Below are 16792 nucleotides of genomic sequence, written 5' to 3'. Positions count from 1 at the left end.
CCATACCTCACTCCCTGCACCTGCCTTAACCTAAGGCAGCTTTCCTGTCAGTACTATTTACTAGTACTCCTACCTTTTTCAGTGGTCAGCCGGCTGGTGTGATCAGTTCTTTTGTTGGAACCTAAATCTCATTGCCAATGTTGGAGCACTGATCACCAATGCCCTGTGTCAGTGGGCTACAGTTACAGTTCTAGGCTCAAACTCAGCATTGACTTTTATACCCAGAGCCACCCCTTGCTGGTTGACGGGGAGTTGGAGAGGGGCTGTGCGTAAAGGAAATTCATGAGCAAAGAGGAAGGAGATGCTAAAAGTTTGGATTTGTTGTTTTGGAAGGATTTGGGTTGCTTTGTTTTCTCACCCCAGACCTTAGGATGGCTCAAGGGTGGGGGGAGCACTTGGTAGCTGAGGGGATTTTTGCCACCCATGTCCTGATAAACACGGAGACAAGAACGCTTTGTCTCCTGAGACTGAAACTGAGCAGCCAGGTGATTCTATTGTTGGGACTTGGCTGAGGAAAGGCCTGAATCAGAGGTTATGGGGGGGGGGGGTGCAGAAAGGAGCTAAGGGAGACCCAGTGCCCACCATGTTTCTCTTTGTCCACTGAGCTTCTCCCCTTCTTCACTCGCAGGAACAAATCTGTTGTCTGCAGATCACCTCCTCCCCAGCCCCTGCTCATGTGCAGCAGTCATTTAATCAATGCCTGCCCTGGTCAGGCCTGAATAGAGCCAGGCTAGTGAGAGAGAGAAGCACATATATATAATGCCTCATAAAATGGGGTGAGTGCCCCAGAGGTGTAAACAAAATGGGTAAAAGAATTACCTGTGCCTAAAGTTCACTTGCAGCTACAGGAGACAGGGGAGGACACAGGATCTGAGCTTGATTTTGACAGGTAGGTTAGGGGCCAGTTATAGCAATAGACCCTCAAGAACAGCTTGAACACTGGAAAGAGGGGCTGAGCAGTGGCACAAAGATACATTTTTCAGGGCTATCTTCCCCCTGGAATCTAAGAGGGAGGTTTATAAACATTAATACAGGAAAAATATTATGTTCTAATCCAAATTATCTTATCCCAAATTTCCTCTGTTGTGTTACAGTTTTTCTTTTACTCATACAGCATCTTTACTGTTAATTGCCTATTTCTTTAAATTGACTCGCCATCTACATTTATTTTAAAAAGTAAATTCAGGCCCGGCTGGTATAGCACAGTGGTTGAGCATCTACCTGTGCAACAGGAGGTCACGGTTCGATTCCCGGTCAGGTCACATGCCCCACTTGTGGGCTTGATCCCCAGTGTGGGGCATGCAGGAGGCAGCCGATCAATGATTCTCTCTCATCATGGATGTTTCTATCTCCCTCTCTCTCTCTCTCTCCCTCTTCTTTCCTCTCTGAAATCAATAAAAGCATATATATTTTTTAAATTAAATCTTTATTGTTCAGATTATTACATTTGTTCCCCCCATAACTCCCCTCCTCCCAGTTCCCACCCCACCCTCTGCCCTCACTCCCCACCCACTGTCCTCATCCTTAGGTGCACGATTTTTGTCCAGTCTCTTCCCGCATCTCCCACACCCCTTTCCCCCCCAAGAATAGTCAGTCCATTCCCTTTCTATGTCCCTGATTCTATTATGATCACCAGATTATTTGTTCATTTGATTCTTAGATTCACTTGTTGATAGATGCATGTTTGTTGTTCATAATTTGTATCTTTACCTTTTTCTTCTTCTTCCTCTTCTTAAAGGATACCTTTCAGCATTTCATATAATCCTGGTTTGGTGGTGATGAACTCCTTTAGCTTTTCCTTATCTGTGAAGCTCTTTATCTGACCTTCAATTCTGAATGATAGCTTTGCTGGATAAAGTAATCTTGGTTGTAGGTTCTTGGTATTCATCACTTTGAATATTTCTTGCCATTCCCTTCTGGCCTGCAAAGTTTCTGTTGAGAAATCCGCTGACAGTCGTATGGGTATTCCCTTGTAGGTAACTGAGTTTCTTTCTCTTGCTGCTTTTAAGATTCTCTCTTTGTCTTTTGCTCTTGGCATTTTAATTATGATGTGTCTTGGTGTGGTCCTCTTTGGATTCCTTTTGTTTGGGGTTCTCTGTGCTTCCTGGACCTGTAAGTCTATTCTTTCACCAGGTGGGGGAAGTTTTCTGTCATTATTTCTTCAAATAGGTTTTCAGTATCTTGCTCTCTCTCGTCTTCTGGCACCACTATAATTCTGATGTTGGTACGCTTGAAGCTGTCCCAGAGGCTCCTTACACTATTTTCGTATTCTTTTTTCATTTTGCTTTTCTGGTTGGGTGTTTTTTGCTTCTTTGAATTTCAAATCTTTGCCTTGATTCTTGCGCTCCTCTGGTCTGCTGTTGGGAGTCTGTATAGTATTCGTTATTTCAGTCCGTGTATGCTTAATTTCTAGTTGGTTCTTTATCATAACATCGAGGGTCTCATTAGATTTCTTGAGGATCTCACTACATTTATCGACGGCTTCTAGACAGTTCTTAAGAGACCTTAAAAGTGTGGTTCTGAACTCAATATCCTCCATTGACAGTTTTGTCCTGTTTCTTTGTCTCCGCATTTTATATGCTTTCTTGGTGCACCCCCTAGTGGTCTTTGTGCACGGTCTTGTTGTAGTTAAGCCTTGATTGTTGTCGGCAATACCGGGGGTGATTTGACCTCCAGGCTAACTGGCTATGAGAGTCCAATAAAAGTATATTTTAAAAAATAAATAAATAAAAAGTAAATTTAGTAAGCCAGTCATGAAAAGACAAACACTGTATGAGTCCTCTTATATAAGGTTCTTAGAGTAGTCAAAATCATAGAGACAGAAACTGGAATGGTGGTTGCCTGGAATGGGAGGAGTGGGGAACTCAGAGTTATCTATAATAATAAAAGTGTAATATGCTAATTAGACCAGATGTCCCTCTGGATGAAGCTGGGGCTGCGAGGGAAGCCCAAGTCCCGGGTGCCAGAGGGAAGCCGGTGCCGGCAGTCGGGGGGAAGGAAGGCCTACTCTTACACGAATTTTGTGCATCAGGCCTCTAGTTGTTTAATAAGTTTAAAGTTTCAGTTTTGCAAGAGAAAACAGATCTGGAGATGAGTGGTAGTGATGCTTGTACAATGATATGATTATGTGTGATACCCCCAAACTGTATACTTAAAATGATTAAGATGGAAAATTGGGGGGGAAAGTAAATTTAATATCTCCACCATCCACTAAATACAAGTAACTATTAAAATAAGTCCTGGATATTCAAATAAAAACCATGCTCTCATGTACTGCCTTGGTATATGCAGCACTCTTTGAGAAATGTTGTCAATTTTTAATAGCATCGAGAAGTTATAAAATATTAGAATTAATCTACAAAGTTTCTTCACCTTATAGCAGCTCTTTATGTTAGGGCAGTGGTTGGCAAACTCATTAGTCAACAGAGCCAAATATCAACAGTACAACGATTGAAATTTCTTTTGAGAGCCAAATTTTTTAAACTTAAACTATATAGGTAGGTACATTATTATTAACTTAATTTGGGTACTCCTACACTGGCCTTTGCTAAAAACGTCCTCAATCTGATTGAGGTACGTTCGCTGAGGTCGACCCCTTCCAACTCTCCCATCCACACTCGTCTTGCATACTTGTTTCGTCTGTCTCCTTTCATTCATCCTCTCTATATGTCCAAACCATCTCACCATACCTTTCTCAACATCTTCTTTCACTCCACAACGTTCCCTACAATTAACTTAATAAACTTTACTTAAAGTTTTAAGTCAACTTTGCACTGTACGTGCGCGGCCGCATGTGGTATTTTGTGAAAGAGCCACACTCAAGAGGCCAAAGAGCCGCATGTGGCTCGCGAGCCGCGGTTTGCCGACCACTATGTTAGGGAGACAGGCAATGTGATGAAACTTAGCCGTAATTAGGTCCTAGGCAAAGGCAACTTGGAACACTGGGCTCTGCTTTTGTTTATTTTTGTTTTGCTTTGTTTTGTTTTGTTTTGTTTTGTTTTGTTGATGCAGTTAACATCCTATTGATAGTAATTAGCCCCATCAATTTGTCTTGATTTATTCTATGGCTGTTTATTAGGCATTTACCTTGTAAACAAGGAAAAAACTATTGGTCTTCTTAAGTCTGGTAGGCTCACTGGGACCTTCAGGGAACCAGCCCTCAGGCTGAAGAGCACTGAGTCTTTCCTAAGGGTTTTCAGGGACACTTTGCTGGAAATCCAGGTACAGCCTGGGAAGGTAAGGCTCGGGTGGAGCCTGCCACTCATTCCTTCAAATTCCAAATCCAGGGCAGCCCTTGTGGATTACTACTCAGTCCTGCATCCAACACTGGGATTGGCCTGGCTGGAGCAGGCGGCACAAGCAGGGATGCCCTCCCAAGAAGAGAATTCCCTCCCACACCTTTGTAAAGTCTGATATTGGAGACCAAGGGTGGTGCCTGGGGCCAGGCATGGGGAGCAGGGAAGGAGAAAGGGCCAGGCCAAGTGCATTTTAGGAGGCTGTGATGTTCTGCCCTCCACCCGGTTCTGCTGACTCAGCCAGCCAGCCGTCTCCAGGTGACTCAATCTACAGAGCCCATTAACTCCGCAAGTAGGAACAAAACAGAACAAGAAGGCAGTTCACAAATGTACCAGATTCCAGGGCAGATGGGATCGTGTTTGTGCTAAGTACCCACACCCGCACACGCACACACCGAGGGAGCCCGAGAAGCGTGGAACGAGGGTTCGGGGAGCATTACTTGATCAGAGGCCCCTTCCACCTGATTCAGTTCCAAGAGGACTTGCCACTCATTCTGTGAGAGGCTTCCAGAAGTTCTTAATTAACTGTACCACTCTCTTTAGTTGAACTTTGATCAGGCAGTCTGCTGTAGACAGGAAAATTCTTAGTAGGCAGTCTGCTGTAGACAGGAAAATTCTTAGTACTCTTTGCATATTTAATTGAAACCAGTCGTATCCTTCAAAAAAAATCAAGTACATCTTATCATGGCTGTGGATACAAATTGCCCACTTAAAATATATAATCGCTCAGCTTAATGAAGGTGTGTTTTTGACTCACGTGGAGAAGGTTTGGGGGCCCTACTCGTTTTGTCCCCGTGTCCTGACACTGAGCACAGAGCCATCCAGAGCCCTGTGCCAGTGCTAAGACCTTATACATGGACGTATACCAGCCTTGTTGATAGTAAGGACTTGTCATTTTGCTTTATATCTTAGTTCTCTTAAACTTTATTTTTGCTATTCAACAAAACAGGATTTTTATATACTGATACAATATTATCTATATATTATATTCTTACATAGAGAAGTTTGTCAACTATATTTAATACACCAGTGTTTTTTCCACAGAAACAACCTGATATCACAGTTTTATGTGTTTTATGTATCGCTTTGTCAATTATTAACTAGCGGCCCCGTGCACAAATTTGTGCAAGAGTGGGGTCCCTCAGCCAGGCCGGCCTTGGGGAGGGACAGTGGGAGGTTGGCCAGCCATGGGAGGTTGGCTGTGGGAGCGCACTGACCACCAGGGGGCAGCTCCTGTGTTGAGTGTCTGCCGCCTGGTGGTCAGTGCATGTCGTAGCAACCAGTCTTAACAGTTGTTTAGGTTTTTATATAGAGATTTGAAAAATCACACTGGCCAGTAGAGTCAAAGTCTACCCCTGCTGTGTTGTTTGGGATGGAGCCTGGGGAGAGGGGGTGGTGTACTGAGAGGTGCAAGGGAGCTTCCTGAGTACCTGGTCACGAGAAGCTGCATTGATAGATTACGCCATCCTCTGGAATTCTGTTTTAGAGCGAGAGAGAGCATCGTTTAGAAATGGCTGCAAGTTATTGGTTTCTCCGAGATGAATCTGATCCTGTGAAACTTACTAAAACTAGGCCTAGTGGCTTTCTGCCTGTCCTACTATTACTGGAAAGGGGACCTGGCCCTGAGCGGGGCTGCCTAGGGCCAGCCGGTAGTGTGTGGGTTCTTGACTTCGTGCAGGAAAGATTTCACAGCACAAGTCCAGGTGACTGAGAGGGAACGTTTATTCAAGCTGGGGATAGCGAAACAGGGAAGGGCGCAGCATAGAAGAAGCAACACTATAAGCTGGGCTGCTTTAGCTCACTGGGAAGTCAGAGGAAAGGGGGCCTTGGAGACAGGTTCAGGGGGTTAGCCTGGGACAAGCTGCTGCTGCCCATTGCTCCCCTGGTTGCAAGTCTCATGGGGATCCTTTAAGTTTAGGAGAAAGTTCGTGCCAGAGAAAGGAAAGGCATGAGCATACTCAAAGAGCCTGCGCTAGCATCCTTTGTCTTGAGGGCTTTATCTCTTTCTCGCAGGTGGGAATTTTAGGGGAGATCTCCAGGGAGGGTTTCAGCAGAATATTCATCAGTTTTCCAGGTGTGCCCTTTCAGTGACAAGATCTCTACTGATTGGTCAGTACCAGGGCCGAAGTTATTAGACAATGCAGCTGGTCCTAGCGTTGCCCACCTGCTTCTGCTGCTTTTCTGGGCCTGGACTGAAATGCAACTAAGGCCTAGATGTGATCTACAGGAGGTGACCTTCTGTAACTGTTGGTAAATTGCTCTGACACTTTGTTCAGCTAGCTGTCTCAGTTTCCCCATGCTACTTGCCAAGGAATTTCCCTAGCTTGTTACCATCCTGCCTCACTGCATTAGAATGCACTTTCTGCAGTCACTTCTTCTTGCACCTGCCTGGGCTGCCTACTAACACCTGGCCCTGGGAATGAAGGGAATGCAGCCTTAAACTGGGTGTGACCAGAAGGTAGCTGGTACTGGCAAGCGCTGCCCCCTGAGTGGGTGTAATAGCTTCAGATCCATGAGGCCTGGGTTGTTTGAAATGGGAACAGAGACAGTGTTTTCTAGTGTTTGTTCCCCGCCCCCAGAGCCACCTTACATTTGTGGGGCATTCTATGGCTTGCCGAGTATTTTTACATGTGGGTGGGTGTCTCACTGAATTCATACTTGAGCTTCATCGCCCCATGAATGCAGACCTAGACACATGAAAACAGGATTATTTTGAGAAATTTCAAGCATTCTTAAATGTTCCAGAAAAGTTGCATGAAGAGTACTGCTGTTCATTTAAATTGACCAGTTGTTGAAATTTTGCCACATTTTCTTTACCTTTATACTTTTACCTTTAAAGATAGAAAGATCAATGATGAGAGAGAATCATTGATCGGCTGCCTCCTGCACGCCCCACACTGAGGGTTGAGCCCTCAACCTGGCCATGTGCCCTTGACCAGAATCGAACTTGGGACCCTTAAGTCCGCAGGCCAACGCTCTATCCACGGAGCCAAACCACCTAGGGTACTTTTTTTTTTTTTGAGGGAGTGAGGGGGCTTAGCTTTTACCACTTACTTTCCAACATTTTCACACTGTGCCCCTAAATTCTTCAGTATGCATCTCTTAAGAACAAGAACCATATTAAAATGATCACACTCAGGAAAATAAACATCAATGTCATATTCCCTATTATCCATGCTTATTCAAATATCCCTAGATGTCCTTTATAGCTGTTTGTCATTCTTATGCCATATGTGATCAGTTCTGTGCTCACTATATCGTTAGTAATCATATCTCTTTTTTCTTTTTTTTTTTATCTATAGTCAGCCTTTAAAAAAAATGATATTGACATTTTGAAGTGTTCAGGCCAGTGGTTTTGCAGAAAGAGCATGAAGTTGGATTTGTCTGATCCTCTTGCGTAGGTTCAGCTCAAACACATTTTGGGGCAAGAAAACTACCCAGGTGATAATATAACCTCTGTTACCAGGCCGAACCCGAGCCGAATGCTCAGGAGTCGCCAGCCCAGAGACACAACTTCAAGGTGATTTTATGAGAAGGAACTTAATCATACAAGCCGGCCGGCAAGGACACACCAGGGATGGTTCCCAGAGCAGTGCCCCTGAACAGAGCATGGAACCCTTTATTAGGGAAAATCGTGCATAAACACAAGGGAGACTTCGTCATTGTGAGCGTAGGTGGGGACCTGCCAGTCCACTCGCGGTCAGGAAATGTGGCTGCGCATACAGAGCATGTTCAAAACTGGCAGAAAGTAGTCTCTGCCCCTGGGAGGATACTTGAGTTTTATGAAGGAAGTGCATGAGGAAGTCACTGGGGGGGGGGGGGGTCCTTCAGGCTGCTCCATTCACCGCCTGGTCCCGCAAGACTTCCTGGGCTGTTTCTGAAAAACAGTTCTGGCGGCCATTGACATCAGGGATTGCATGGGCATGGATAAACATCTCCCTAAGCCTTGGATTTCCTGTGAGACTTTGAGCAAATTACTAGAACATTACACAAACCTTCTAAATTTCAGAGTAATCTGAGTTAACCGAGGCTGAGTTATAACCCTAAACTAGCGGTTCTCAACCTGTGGGTCGCGACCCCTTTGGTGGTCGAACGATCCTTTCACAGGGGTCGCCTAAGACCATCCTGTGTGTCAGATATTTACATTACAATTCATAACAGTAGCAACATTACAGTTATGAAGTAGCAACGAAAATAATTTTAAGGTTGGGGGTCACAACACGAGGAACTGTATTTAAAGGGCCAGAAGGTTGAGAACCACTGCTCTAAATGAAGGTCAATCTCTGCTAGGCCACATGTCCAGCTTTGGCTACACCTCAGAGCATCGCAGCTGTGGCATTTTTGGAGGCTGATCAGTTGGTTCAGTTGATGTCTGCCAAGTTTCTCCATTGTTGGGTCCCCTTTCCTCTTCATGATAAGCAATCTCTGGGGTGACGTTTTAAGATGGCGAATGACCTGTCCCCTAACACCTTTCAGCGACTCATGTGAGCATCCACTCATGATTCATGCTTGCATCAGTTCTACCTGGTGGTGGGGTTTCCACGTTCAGGTTGGAAAGACAAAGCTCAGAAAGAGGTGGGTCTCTCATGAGGCCTTCCCACTGTGACTACGCCATCACACAATCTCTTAGGTTAGATCACATTGTTTCATCTTTTATAAGCCACTCATTCTTTGCCCTCCCTTATATTTATTTGCGACCAGACATCTGTCTTAGGGATTACAAGTTTCTATTAATTACAAGTTTCTATTTCTCATCAGCTTCTGTTTTAGGTGGAGTTCCCTAAGTGCAGAGCCTGAGGCAGGGAGGGATTCCTGTGCTGTGATCTATTGAGGGAGGCTCGGGAGCAGTGTGTGCAGGACTGAAGGATACAGGGTGGAACGGGAGGAAACCAGGCAGAGAATTGGGGCCCGCTCAAGTCTAGCCTCAGCCTGAGGGCAGGGAGCTCTGAAGCGTGAATAGCACCCCAGAGTTGTCCTACCCGTAGGCAAAAAGACCACTCCTCTACACCCTGTGTCATAGCAGTGCATCCGCTCCCAGGGGAGAGCATAACTTCCCAGGTATGTTCAAGAAAAGGGGGCAGCAGGGGCATGGATGCCCGATCTGATACAGGGGGACTGGGCAGGGCACCACCAGCATTCACTACAGGTTCAGCATTTCCTTCATTAGTTTTTTCTGAAGGCTGTCCTTTAGGCTGGCTGATAAAAGCCAATTTGTGCTGTAATAACAGGCCACAAGCATCAAAGAATAGCTAGCTGAGTAAAGGCACTTGCTTAGTCATTGGCAAAGACAGGGTCTAATTTATAGTTGCTTCTTTATGAGGCCCCATGAATCTTATTTACCAGCTCCCTGGTGAGACCCTGGCTCTTTAGGCTGAGGTCAGTTGTCAGAACAAAGTTTTTAGCTTCTTGAAACAACTGAGGTGTCAAGGGATGTACCCTCCTAAGGAAGGAAGACTGTCAACATGTTTACTCTCAGCACACCTGGGTGTCAGGGTTACTGTTTAGAGGTTGCAGAATTTGGTCTTGGTAAAATATCGCCAACTGGAGACGGCAGGAATAAAATGTTATTTTAATTGGGTTGTGAGTTCGCTCAATGTCATGTTACTGCCCCCCCAACCCCCCCCCCCCAAAAAAAAAAAACACAAAAAAACAAAACCTAATTGGATCTGAGTTCCAGTGCATATTTTGCACTTAGGTCTCAAGCAAGTGCTCCTCAGACTGGCAACATCACCCAGATCTTGGTGGAAATGTAGAGTCCCAGGCCCACCCCAACTCTGCAGGATTAGAATACGTATATGGGGCTGAAACCAGGAATCTGTGGTTTAACAAACCCCAGGTGATTCTAATGTAGGTTCAAAGGCTGGTCCAAAGCAGTGGCTGTAAACTTGGCTGCATGTCAGGATTGTCTGGGGAACTTGAAAAAAATCTGATGCTTGCATCCTACCCCATGTGTCTGATTTATTTGATCTGGGTGCAGTCTGGCCATCAAAATATTTTTAAGCTCCCCAGGCAATTTTAATAATAGGCAGCCAGGGCTGAGAATCGCTGGTCTAAAGTCTCCTCTTACCTTATGTGAAAGGAATTTTAACACCAGATTCATTTTGAAGAGTGTGTTCTTATTAGCTGGAAAGATTCACTTCAAAATACCCAGAGGCCCTGGAATGCCATATGCATAATGAGAAATTGCCCTTTCTTGTCAGATTCTCCATCTGGAAACAGGTAGCAGAGGTGAAGGGAAACACATATTTGAGAGAAAACTAAATGGAACTCTTGACATGAGTCTTTAGAGATGTAGAAAGTCAAGAAGGTGTAGGGGAGAAGTTAGGATGGGGTTCCTGGCCAGCCCACAGGCTATCCATTATGGGTTGTTACCCAAAGGAGACCCCAAAATGATCGCCTTGGATGGGCTTCTTCCATATTCAGTCCACCTTCCTCGGAGTGGAGAGGTCCACATGGAAATAGCACACCTCCTACCCCCAGTCTCACCTTACATTTGGAACCATCCCTCATCTTTTTCAGTGTTGAAGACTTCACCCAGGCTACACACTTGGGGATGGGGGCGGGAGAAAGGTTAGACATTTCAAGTCGTTTGAATTCCAACCTGAACTTGGCCCTTCAGACATGAAGGGTCAGGTTTGATGGTCCCGCTGGCTGCTGCAGGGCAGGAGTTGGTGACCAGCTCATTGAGAGCCAGGGAAAGTGAGAGTTCTGAGTGTGGGAGAGGGGAAGAGACCCCCGAGCTGACAGACTTGGCTCAGAATTTACACTTCCCTCTCTTAACAGAGCCATGTCCTTGAGCAAGTCACTCAGTCAGTCTGAGCCTCCCAGTCCTCTCTTTTTAAAGTGGGATCCTAGTATATTGCTTTCAGGACTGTTGAAAGGAGTAAATGAGAAAATGTTTGCAGAGGGCCTGGCCGGGGGTAGACACCACATAGGTACAAGCTATCCTGTGTTCATGATCTTACTCATTACTGTAGAGCTGGGTGAACACCAGACCACTTGAATTTCTAGTTCTGCCATCTCATGGCTATTTATAACAAAGGGCAGCTTGATAACTTCTTGGGCCTCAGATTCCTCATTTGTAAAATGAGGGCTAAATACTCAATAACGGGATTAATGTTGGGGTCAAAGGCAGCTGTGGAAGTCAGTGTGATATCTTTTTTTATTGAGCTTTCACTCATATAACATACAATTCAAAATCTAATGTGTAAGATTCAGTGGTTTTCAGTATATTCACACATCTCATTCCAGAACATTTTCATTTCATCAAAAGGAAACTCCATACTCATTTGCAATCACTACCCATCCTGCACCCCTTCCCAGTCCCGGGCAACCACTAATCTTTCTGTCGGTATATATTTATCTATCTAGATATTTCATATACATGAAAACATAGAATATTAGGCCTTTTGTGTCTGGGGTTTTTCATTCAGCATGATGTCTTCAAGATTCATCCATGTTGTAGCATGGATCAGTACTTTATTCATAAAAGGATGAATGAATATTATGCTGAAAAAAAAAAGTATGGCTATGCCACTTTTTACTTATCCATTTATTACCTGATAGAAATTTGGGCTATTTCCACTTTATGGTGATTATGAACAATGTCAATTTGTTCATAATTTTATGAATAGCATAGCAACATACCACTGTAAGGTTTCATTATAAAATATTAGTAATAAAATTCCTACCTGGGTGAAAAGAAATGAAATGCAATTCATTTGGACACAAAATGAGGTTGCCTGCATGTGAATGGTTTATTTTTGCTTAGAGCATGCCATGGTCATTCTTACGATATAGTCTCTTGAGCTTTAGGACTTCATGGTTCTCATATGGGATTTAGTACTTAGGGGTCTGTGCCCAAAGGAAGAAATGCTTTATGCCAGAAGATAGACTAAACAGCATTTAGGATGTTTAGAATCTTTAACAAACTGGGTTAGAAATAGAAGGTGGGGTCTGTTGAGTGTTGTTGAGTTTGCCAGTTAATATTGGGGCTACGGAGGGAAATACAACCTGGTGTTTGCCCTCAGGCTTCCATTCTGGAGGGAAGACAAGTAGGTGGTGATGACAAGATGGGGTATGTGCTATGACAGGACTAGCCTACGAGGTTGTAGAACCGTCTCTGTTAGGGAAGCTGTGCCGCAGCCATTTGACCCCTGCCGACTCTCTCTTTCCCAGCATGGTAAGACACAAGGACGATGGCTGTTCCCAGGAAAAGGATGTGAAGACCTGCCCCCGGGACTCTGGCTATGACAGCCTCTCCAGCAGGCTCAGCATTTTGGACCGGCTTCTCCACACCCACTCCATATGGCTGCAGCTGAATCTGAGTGAGGAGGAGGCGGCAGAAGTCCTACAGTCCCAGCCTCCGGGGGTAAGACTCACAACCTCAAGGAAACAGGTTGAGGCAGGCAGTGCTGCTGCATCCTTAAAGACAAAAAGACTTGGAGTTCTAGAAAGTTCTTCGCAGCCCGTAGGGAATACGGTTCCTGACATGTACCTGGGTTGCAGTGCAGGGAAATTCCAGAGGCAGCTCTCAGAACCCTTCACAATTTGTCTTTCTCTCTCCATCTGCTCAGTTGCCCCCAGGAAGTGCAGGACTCAGCAGGACAGCAGGGCACCTCAGTCATGAGGAGGGGCTGCTGCCCAGAGGCCCCAGGCCTGACTTCTTGAGACCAGACATTTAGGAAGAGCCTGGTTGGAGGGGTTTAGTTGTCTCTGTTGTTTTACTTTCATTCTGAGTCTGGGAACCCTTCCTGGGGCTCAACCATCTAACCTGGGACCTAACCTTCAAAAGTTCACTGTCCATAGACTTGTCTGCTCTGGCTGATGATGGTGAATTTTCTTGGGCTTTCTCAGTGGCTTTGCACATGAATCAAAGTCCAATTCAGTTTGTTCACCTACTCCCTACTCAGGTCCATCTCATCTTAATCAAGACCAGGCCACAACTCTATAGAACTTCCTTAAAAAAAAAAGTTATTCAGTGAATGGTATATCTTTTGCTGTCCAGTGTGGTAGCCACTTGCCCCATGTGGCTATTTAAATTTATATTTATTAAATGAAAGTCAATTAAAAATTCAGTTCCTCGGTTCCCCGAGCCACACTTGAAGTGCTCGCCAGCCACAGGAGGCTACCATACAGGACAGTGCAGACTATAGAACATTTCCATCATCACAGGAAGTTCTCCTGGACAGTGCTTTATGCAATGCCTACTTCCAAAGGACAGGATGACCACAACAAATCCTAGATAAAGTAAGACTTGAAGCAACACCTGGCAAGAGGTAGACATTCAGAAGTAGGGGGAAAGGCAAGGATAAAATCCATCAGTAACTGGCTGAGGAATGTAACAATTGGGCAGGAAAATAAACTTTTGCGTTTCCTTTCAGCCAGAGCCTGCCTGTTACCACTTTTTGATTTATAAGTGAGTCTTTGTTTCTCATCTGACAGAAGGCAGACAGGGCTAAGAACTCTGTTGGAACATGCTCAGGATGTCAGGCGCGGGATTTGATCATCTTTGCAGAGAATTCCTTGGCCAGCACCCTGGGTTGTTGCCTCTGGTTTTGGTCTGTATGATCAAGACCCCCTCCTGTGAGGCCCCCACTTGTTGAAGGTTGTGTTGTCTGCTCCTGTGTTTCTGCCAAAATGTTTAAAGAAGGCGGTGGCCCTGTTGCTAAGTAGCAATTCCCCTTCTGGAGTCAGGCACGTCCATTCCTGCTGAGACCTTGTGGGGAGCAAGTCAGGCAGGATGTCTCTAGCCACCTACTTGGTCCCTGGCCAGGGCCCGCCTGATGAGATGGGCAGGCTGAGGGCAGGCTGAAGGCAGAAGCAACATGGATCAGAAGAGGCCAGACGCGCTGGAAGAAGCTAGAATGCTGAGAAGCAGGTGCGAGAGGGAGATTTGAAAGGCAAGCCATGGTGGCATGGGTTCTTGGGATGCCCATCATCCTTGATTAATGTTCAGTTGAAGATGGGCAACTGTAGACTGTTTCTGTAAGGGGACAGAGTGTAAGTATTTCTGGCTTTGTGGGCCATACAGTCTCTGTCACAACCACTCAAGTCCGCCTCGTAGTGCAGACGCAGCCATAGACAATATTTAAATGACTGAGCATGTCTGATTCAGTAAAACTTTGTTCCTAAGAACAGGTGGCAAGATCGATTTGGTCTGCTGGCCATACTTCACTGACCCCTGATCTCAGGTTACAGAGACTCAGGAAATCAGCCTAGCAGGGGTGGGCAAACTTTTTGACTCGAGGGCCACAATGGGTTCTTAAACTGGACCAAAAGCATGGATGGAGTGTTTGTGTGAACTAATATAAATCCAAAGTAAACATCATTACATAAAAGGGTACAGTCTTTTTTTTTTAGTTTTATTCATTTCAAACGGCGGGCCGTAGTTTGCCCATGGCTGGTGTGCTCTCCCTACCTCCAAGGCTCAAAGAGATCCCCACCTGAATAAGGGAATATGACTTCTTTTCCACTCACCAACAGCTTCCTCTCACAGTGCTTTGGGCTTTTACCCATCGGGATAGTATTTAGGAAACATCTGCTTCAATTTTAGATTGTCCTAAAGACCTGGACTCCCAGAACTGTCTTCTAGATAAATTCCACAGCTACCTCCTCGTGGATGCTAGAAGGGAAGAGAGAACTATTTCACTCCTTATCAAACACCCCATTCCCATAACTTCCCCTGCAACCCCACCCCCCAAAAATGTTTCTTAGGAGCTATTGATTGGACATACAGACCGCAGTGAGGATCAGGTGGAAAACATAAAGAACGGTAGGGGAACGGACCCCGTCCCCTCGATTGTGAATGATGCAGAGCACAGCCTGAAAAGGAGTCGATGGCATACTTGCCTCTGCAGTGACGGAGGCCAGAGAGGTGTCCTGAGACATCAGTACAGCTTAAAGCACGTGTCTGAAGACATTAGGACCTGAGGGAGCTGTCGAAAGTGAAGTGAGTCAGGAGTCAATGGACCACAAGCCTTGGTGTTGGCCGTGATGAACTTCAGAGCACACCTACCCACCTTCCCATGGAGCCGTCATAGTTGGGCTCCAGTGGACTGTTGCCATGCCTGGTCTTGCCAAGTCAACGCATTTTCCAAGAGAAGCTAAAAATTCAGATTTTAATGTGAAAAAAACAAACACAGAAAAACTCCTGTCTTTTCATTGTTAACAACACATTCAAATCTCTATCACAAATACACCCATGAGCCAAATTAGTCAATGAATTCCCCATTCATCACCCATATTGTTGCCATGTTGCCTGTGTTTAGAATCTAGGTTTCATCAACCAAGACACCCTTATAAGGCCACGCCAGAGAATGTGTCACACGAAAACAATCACCAAACTGAAAATGCTTCTGCAGAGTAAGGGAGCTCTTACCTCCTAGGGAAGGTTCTGTCGAAGGGAGAGTGGAATTCTGTGGAAGTCAGCTGTTAAGGAATTTTATGGAAATCAGTTATCAAGGAACGCTTCATAACCTATGGCATGCTTGCTGCTGATCCCACCTTTCTTAGGGAGCAGCGTGTCCTGCATTGAGCCTTGCAGTTAAGCTATAAAGGGGGACTCTATTTGTTGGAGGTATGGAAAATCATATGCCCAGGTTCCAACCTTCTAGATGTTTCCTAAGCTTGAATTTTTTTTCCTCCTAGATTTTCCTGGTGCGTAAATCCACCAAAATGCAGAAGAAAGTCCTCTCCCTTCGCCTGCCCTGTGAACTTGGAGCCCCACTCAAGGAATTTGCCATAAAGGAAAGCACATACAGTAAGTGGCCACTGGATGGTTGGGTCCTGGTTGACATGAGGCCCTCAGGCCTCTCAAGCAAGTGGGAAGAGCCTGTGCTTTGAGAGAGACAGGCATGGGTCTGAGTCCTGACATTGCCATTGGTTCACTGAATGACTGGGTGGGTAATGTACCCCAGGAACCTCAGTTTTCTCATCTGTATAGTGGGCTGATAGTAACCTCAGAAAGTGGTTAACAGTTCAGTTTAACAACCTGTGTGCAAAGTGTGCAGCCTACTGCTTGGCATATGGCAGAGGCTCAATAGAGTTTGGCTTCCTCACCCGCTTCCCGGTTAAGCACAGCATGGATTTGGTGCCCAGGTTTGCTGATGACTAAGCTTCAGGGCAGGCTGTCTGTTTATAGGATCAAATACTGAAACATGTGTCTGCACATCTTTGTGAATAACCCCTTGAGCAGACATTTCCCTCCAGGCCATCGCTGTTCACTTTTCTGGGAAATGCAGCTAATCAGAGGCAGGATCCATCCCTTTGGAAAAATTAACTATGTTTTGAGGGGGGAGAGGTGTTCAGTAGCATTGGTATTTCTTCCATGGTCCCTGGAAATGTGACTCGGGGGGCCAAGTTTCACATTAAAAGGGAACACACAGTTCCCAGGTGCTGCCGGCCTCCAAGAAGGAGGGGGAGAGAGATCTGCACCCCAAAGGGAAAGGCTTCACTGAAATCGCAGGTCAGCAGGCTGAAGTGTGAAGGCAGGAGGA

The 16792-nt window shown here is 45.5% G+C and overlaps 1 protein-coding gene across 10 annotated transcripts in view; it reads left to right on the top strand.

Annotated features, from left to right (window-relative positions):
* Positions 1 to 16792, top strand: part of RIN2 (Ras and Rab interactor 2) — a 213994-nt gene that overhangs the window by 156749 nt on the left and 40453 nt on the right. For 9 of the 10 annotated variants that reach the window (XM_059705433.1, XM_059705435.1, XM_059705439.1 and 6 more), the window contains 2 exons: positions 12474 to 12666; positions 15945 to 16056. In XM_059705433.1, coding sequence (XP_059561416.1) covers positions 12474 to 12666; positions 15945 to 16056 — 305 coding nt within the window. Of the gene's footprint in view, positions 1 to 7762; positions 7816 to 12473; positions 12667 to 15944; positions 16057 to 16792 lie in introns of those variants that run through there. The other variant, XM_059705437.1, reaches the window with a different exon arrangement.

This window comes from Myotis daubentonii, chromosome 8, assembly GCF_963259705.1.
Source record: "Myotis daubentonii chromosome 8, mMyoDau2.1, whole genome shotgun sequence".
NCBI classification, from domain to species: domain Eukaryota; kingdom Metazoa; phylum Chordata; class Mammalia; order Chiroptera; family Vespertilionidae; genus Myotis; species Myotis daubentonii.
Note: the sequence above shows the minus strand (reverse complement) of the source record. Positions and strands in the feature narration are given on the sequence as shown.